Source organism: Nansenia antarctica (genome assembly GCF_963989245.1).
Source record: "Nansenia antarctica genome assembly, contig: SCAFFOLD_234, whole genome shotgun sequence".
Lineage (NCBI taxonomy): Eukaryota > Metazoa > Chordata > Actinopteri > Argentiniformes > Microstomatidae > Nansenia > Nansenia antarctica.
The window spans coordinates 1-6,506 of record NW_027662413.1 but is presented as its reverse complement, the minus strand read 5'-3'; the positions used below and the strand labels follow the sequence as shown (position 1 = coordinate 6,506).

Genomic DNA, 6,506 nt, shown 5'->3' with positions numbered 1-6,506 from the left:
GTATGATGACGTATGGTACATCACATTTCCGGGTGATGGATTTGATGCGCGCAGCGCAGATGGATACACTAGGAGTAAACCATGAATCGCCTTACTACGGCCTTACTACGGTGAAAACTACGGAAAAAAACTAATATGTAGAGTACAGTCCTATCAATTGTTCGAAAAGGAGTAGGAAGAAGCCTGTCCTACCCCTGTTTATACTTAACAATTATGCTTACATTATATAATCCAATTAATTAATACATATATTTCAGTATCATCCGTTCTAATACTTTTTCATTAAAAATAATTTAAACCTTTTTTTAAATAGAGCAATAGAGCAATATTTCTGCTTTCCTTCATATTTTCTTCATATTTTTGACATTAGGAACAAGTTATTAGTGTGATCACGATATCCGACCTCATGTACAATCTGTACTGCAGTAAAAATGTGGAACGCCCTTCCTATAATCTTAAAGGAGTGCAAAACACTGCCCACCTTCAAAACCACTCTCAAAAAACATTTACAGGAGGCTGCAATCCGTAACTGGACCCTCTAAATCAAAAATCAGATTAAAAGACCCGAACTACCCACTGTACATACTTTGTGTTTTGTCCCCCGCCCCCACCTGTGGTGTATGTCCCCACCTGCCCTACCCGCTGTACATACCTGATGTTTTGTTGTATTGTTCTTCCCATGATGGATGTATTTTTATCTTGTAGATAGTAATAGTTCTTTGTCTGTATTATCTTGTAGATAGTACTAGTTTGTTTTGTCGGTCTTACATGTAATGATGAATTGAGAATCAAGGACCCCAATTGAAATAAGCCAGTGGCTTTCTTGGGTTTTTATCCTGTTAGTTGACCTTGTATGTAATATGTACTTTCATGTACCTACTTCTGCAAATCTTCTAATAAAGTTTTCAATCAATCAATCAAAATCCTCATAGCTTTTTTCTGTAGTGTAATCAATGGGTTTAAAGTGCTTTTATATTCATTTCCCCATATCTCCACACAGTAACTCAAATAGGGTAAGACAAGACAACAATATAGAGTATACAACATCCTCTGTTCCAGAATATGTTTTGCCCTGCACAATACTGCAATACTCCTTGATACTTTGGATCTAACGTATCTTATATGAGATTTCCAACAGAATTTACTGGGCTTAAAGTGCAGACTCTCAGCTTTAGGTTAAGGGTATTCACATCCAAATTGAAGGAAGGGTTTATGAATTATAGCTCTTATGTATAATAACCAAAAGTAATTAGACAATTGACTCAAAAGCTGTTTCATGGGCCAGTGTGGGCTATTTATTCCTTCATTATTTCTTTATCAATTAAGCAGGTAAAAGGTCTGAGTTGATTCCAAGTGTGGCATTTGCATTTGGAGGCTGTTGCTGTATACGCACAACATGCAGTCAACAGAGCTCTCAATGCAACTGAAACAGGCCATCCTTAGGCTGTAAAATGCACTTCAATTACATCTGGATTGTTTCATTTCAAATCCTTTGTGGTGGCATACAGAGACAAAATTATGGAAATTGTGTCACTGTCCAAATACTTCCAGACCTAACTGTATATAAATAAAAGAATGTCAATGACCCCAGGTGAGGGACTTTATTAGGTCAAACAGGTTTGAGGGGTCAGGCAAAGGACTTGGTGGAGTCAGGCAAGGGTCAGGCGATCATCGTTGTAATCCATGGAGCAGGGCAGGAACCGTGGTGCAAGGTGCTGGGCTGGAGGTGTCCATGGTGCTGAGTGCACACTGATGAGCTAAATAAAACATTCTATTTCTGATGTCAACAGCACTAGGGCTCCTTCACAAAACCCTTACTGGAATCTTCATACACTCTGTGAATTAGTCTTTACTTTCTGATGAGTCAACAGCAATAACCCCATCCAGTGCGACATGTAGATAGCATATATTTAGAATATGTAAAATGCAAACACCAGAAATGCAAGAAAGTTTATGAGGTATACCAAATGGAATTAATAACAAGTGTTACAACCCTTCTGTCTAGAGTAAAATAAGGGCCTAACAGGGTAGAGTGCAGAATGTACAGGTGTGTTGCAACACAAATGCCCAAAAAAAGTGTACAAGGGATCAAATCAATTCAAGCTTTATTTGTATAGCGCATCTCACAAGATACGACTCAATGCGCTTCAATCAAGACATCATTGCTGATTGCACTTTAGCACAAGTGCTCTTTCAACATTGTCTCTATGGTCTTTCAGCTTCCTTTTCTTCTCACATTTTCGACCATATAATGGTGAGACAGCTGCTTCTCACTGTTGAGACAAAATGTTATAAAGAAGTGATTAATAATTAATTTAAGAAACTCACATTCATCAGTGGTTGCAAACTGTCATGGAATTTGTATTAGCACTCTCCTCATGTTTCCAAAATGCATTGCAAATGCAATGCACTAACAAGTCATTGGTCACTCTTCGTTGGTGTTGAACTTGTTGAGCCCTTTCCTAAAATAATAATACAGTGCTTAACCATGTTACAATGAAAAGGTGCAGTTAAGTACTGAATGAGTCACTCACTTTCTTTCCTTGATCATTCTACCTCAAGTGTCCTGATATAAAGTGTGGTTTCACTTTCCAGGCTTCTGACATCTTTGTCCCTGGTAACAGGATACACACATAAGCATGACTATGTGTACAGCTGTGAATGGTGGATAGTATGTTTGTATGCAATAAACTTCATTCACACTAACCAATTCTTTAGGAGGAAAGCTGTAAGGCCTCTTGAAGTACGTGTGGTCCTCGTCAGTGTCCAGTGGCATCTGTACAGAGTCCACCATTATTGCCAGTATGTTTTACATGAAAGGGTTAACTACTTCAAAAAGAGATCCAGGCTGGATTCAGAATGACACAGTACCACTAAACATATTGCATGTGCCATAAAGTTGCATGGAGTATGTGTTTTAGGAGCAGTAGCCCATTCAGAAACAGGCACACGGTCATAGATACTTAGTGAGAGATGCACTGACCATGGTGTTGCTTGCATGACTCCTTTTAACACTTGAATAGGTCCTGAATACAGGTGGGACACTGTCGTGAAGGGTCGCTCTGCCTTCCTCACTAAAGTGAGCAAACTTCCTTCCATATCTGAAATTAACACACATTATCTTCACCGGAAGGTTGAATTGTAGGGCCAGGTGTTACCCCAAAGTCCTCTTGATAATAAATGTACAAATACAATTATTATTTTTGTAGCACTGCAGCATACCCTTCCAGCCCAATGTTTTCCACCAGGACAATACACCACCACCTTCTCAGGAGAGACATGTCATCCTAAAGAAAGAGCAGTTACTCAATTTGCATTCAAAGTCTTATAGCATATTGATATAATGGGTTCTTGTTTTCTTAATACTTACAATGCTGAAGTCAAAGGTAGCCTCCATGGCGAAATACCAGGCATACTGTAATGAGAAAAGACACAAAGACAAGATTACCATGTGACAGCTTATAACTCAGTGAGAAGGTAGTCACACACATCCAATGAAATGTACATGGCTGATAACTCCATAGGAAAGTGATATGAGAGGTCTGCACACATGAATGTTCCTTAATACCTTTTATTGCACACCTTTTTATTTGCAAATGCACAAACAGAATGTTGGTCAGGACTAAGTGGTGGTCAGTCATTGTTACATACATTTACACATTTTTTTGATGGTTTTAAGGAACAATCAAGTGTGCCATATCACTTGGTGGCATTACCATAACTCACCATTATCATGAAGACACCACAGTCATTGCCACTGGTCTGCCTCGGAAGCCCCTGTACGAAGAAAAGTTAGTTAGAGAATAGTAGGTAATTATGACTATAGCTATAATATGATAGTAACATTCAAACAATACCTCCAAATCCAGACCAGTCTTCTCTGTCCAGGATCCCGCAACAATTTTCTCAGCAACACCCCTGGGCAACCAAGAATAAAACTAAGTCAAACAAAGAAGTACACACCTCCTACAGGAGAGAAAAAAGGAACAACATTCGTACCACTGCTGCTTCAGAACCACTTCACACCATGCAAGTCGGTCGATCATGCTTATTTGCAAAAGTTCAATGAGGAGGATTTCTCTGTGTTTCTCTTTCCTTGTGTTGGAAATGTGTCTATTTAAGTCCACTCCAGCTTTCGGGAAGCCAATCCTTTCTGAATGTTGGACAAACAATCAGTACATAATGCATGCATTGCCACAATGCCTCCTGATTGAACACAAGTCTTTAGAAATGGCAGTAACATTAGACAGGTCAGGGGACCGCCAGGACACACATCATAGGCAGGTCAGGGGACCGCCAGGACAAACATCATAGGCAGGTCAGGGGAACGTGACCGCCAGGACACACATCATAGGCAGGTCAGGGGAACGTGACCGCCAGGCAGGTCAGGGGAACGTGACTGCCAGAGCAAAAAATATTTGGGGCAACCTTAATAGTGTTCTGTAGGCTTCAGAGGTGAATCCCCTTGGAGTTTTGAAATACTGCGAATCTAGAAAGAAAATGTCTTTCTGGTGTGGCCTCATTACCTACAGGGAATAACGCATTCTGGACAATAAGCAAAAAGGACACTTTGGGGGTAATACAATAGACACAAACTCACAAGCAAATGGCATATGAAGGTTAAAGCTGAGAAATGCTCAACTACATTGTATGTCTTTATAATCTACTACTGTGGATGTCATATGTTGCATATAAAGTTATGCTCTGTATATATATATATATATATATATATATATATATATATATATATATATATATATATATATATATATATATATATATATATATATATATATATATATGGGTATAGTACACTTACACACAGGACAAAGTGGCCTGGAACCCACAGTGGAAGGATAAGGGCATCCTTCTGATCAGCATGTTCCTGTTCAAAACCATGTACTGCATTTATCATTTTTATCCAACACTTAACTGGGGTGTGCATGATTATGAATTACATGATAATTTGATGAAGTCCTTTCTCAGACATGTAGTGGTTTTTTTGGCTTAGTTTTAGGTATTTAGGACCAACACAGCTAATGTGCTGATGTCCCATGAAGGGCATGCCAATTGTAATGCTGGATACAATGTTGTCTACATAGCTGTTTATCTTATTCAAATACCGGCTCAATCATTTGACTTACTGGGAAATGGCTCATGGGATCACAGTTGTGGGAATGGACCCACGTTGAGGTTACATGAAGGTCAGCAATGAAAACCGCCTTTCCCTGTAGAATTCAAGTGCATCTAAAATTAGTCAATGCTAGAAAATGGTACGTAAAACATATGGCTGAGTTCCAGCTATCTATTAAAATCACAACAAGGCATATAAGCCACAACATTACCTTTTCATCCAGGCACTTCAACAATCAACTATCCTTAGTATAAACATTTCTTGCATAAATGATTTAAAAAAAACATACCTTCATAGTAGCCATTTGGTCAATCAGCCTGAGGCAAGCGTTTCCTACCTGGTGATGTAGTTTACAGATAGCGTTAGACAATGAATTCATGACAATTTCTTTTCAAAACATACCTTCACCACTAACATGGATAGTTGTAACATACAAATGAGTCGATGTCCTTTTGAAGTCCAAGGGTCAACATGTTTTCCCTGTTCAGGCAAGTTGTTTTATCTTTGATGATGAGCTCATCATGTGGCCTTGTAATATCCAGGACATAGTTGATCTGGAGAGGACATGTACAAATAAATCAACAGCAAAACAAAGAACACAGCATGAACGTCAGTCGTTTTCCAAATGAATAATAAAATACGAAGGACAATAGTATATAGAAACATCAGTTTACCAGCTGCTCCTGAAGGGGATGATGACCCTTTAGGGTCCATGAGGCTCTGCAGGGCTCCAGTGAGGACATTATTGTTATGTCCTCACATTTTTCTGAACATTGGTCAATGTTCTGCGGTTCCTTTTGCACTGTAGTAAAAGGTAGATCATCGTCATGACTTGATCCATACACATTTGTCCAGCTGAACCAGTTATACAGATGATAACAGGCTGTCATAATACCTGAGGGGTGTGCTGGAGATGAAGTGCCACTTGAATACAGTGTAGATGCTAAAAAAGATATGATCAATAATTTAAAAAACATTAGCAGTGGAGACAAAACAATTTCAAAGAGAACAACATTTAACACACATATGTAAATATTTAACACGCACCCATTACTGCCTTTCCACTTGAATCAAGGGTGATGTCCTCTGGTGACACTTTCCGAAGGTCTGTCAGGGTCTTCTCATTGACCATGCTGTTGTGGTGATGAATAATACATCGCATGACAAAGAGATGGCTTCCCGGAGACATCAAGTTCATAAAATAGTTATTTTTTTTCATTTTTGAGAAAAGCTGTTCGGCTGTTTGAGAGTTCACCCAGCCACAGAGCTCCGGGACAAGGCCTATCTTTCTGAGGCAATCCTTTGGGTCTTTTGTGTTAGCCTCATGGAAAGTGTCATAGAGAGCATAGTGATCCGAAGATCCTGTTGTAGG

The 6,506-nt window shown here is 39.1% G+C and overlaps 1 protein-coding gene across 6 annotated transcripts; it reads right to left on the bottom strand.

The window, feature by feature from the left end:
- Positions 1-2,142: 2,142 nt before the first annotated feature.
- LOC308175665 (uncharacterized protein) lies at positions 2,143-4,119 on the bottom strand. Of its 6 annotated transcripts, XR_013937978.1 has the most exons (9): positions 4,000-4,119; positions 3,858-3,918; positions 3,727-3,777; positions 3,371-3,415; positions 3,223-3,287; positions 2,984-3,101; positions 2,708-2,776; positions 2,535-2,614; positions 2,143-2,273 (listed from the first exon to the last, which is right to left on the bottom strand). XR_013937978.1 is itself a non-coding variant. In XM_080551295.1 (8 exons), exons 1-8 carry the CDS (start codon positions 4,044-4,046, stop codon positions 2,271-2,273), a joined length of 459 nt encoding a protein of 152 aa, XP_080407421.1. In that variant the 5' UTR covers positions 4,047-4,119; the 3' UTR covers positions 2,150-2,270. The 6 variants fall into 6 exon arrangements, 4 of the variants coding, with proteins under 4 accessions (XP_080407421.1, XP_080407420.1, XP_080407419.1 ...); XR_013937977.1 differs by having other exon boundaries at positions 2,535-2,776; XM_080551295.1 differs by lacking the exon at positions 2,535-2,614 and having other exon boundaries at positions 2,150-2,273.
- Between the last annotated feature and the right edge of the window lie 2,387 nt (positions 4,120-6,506).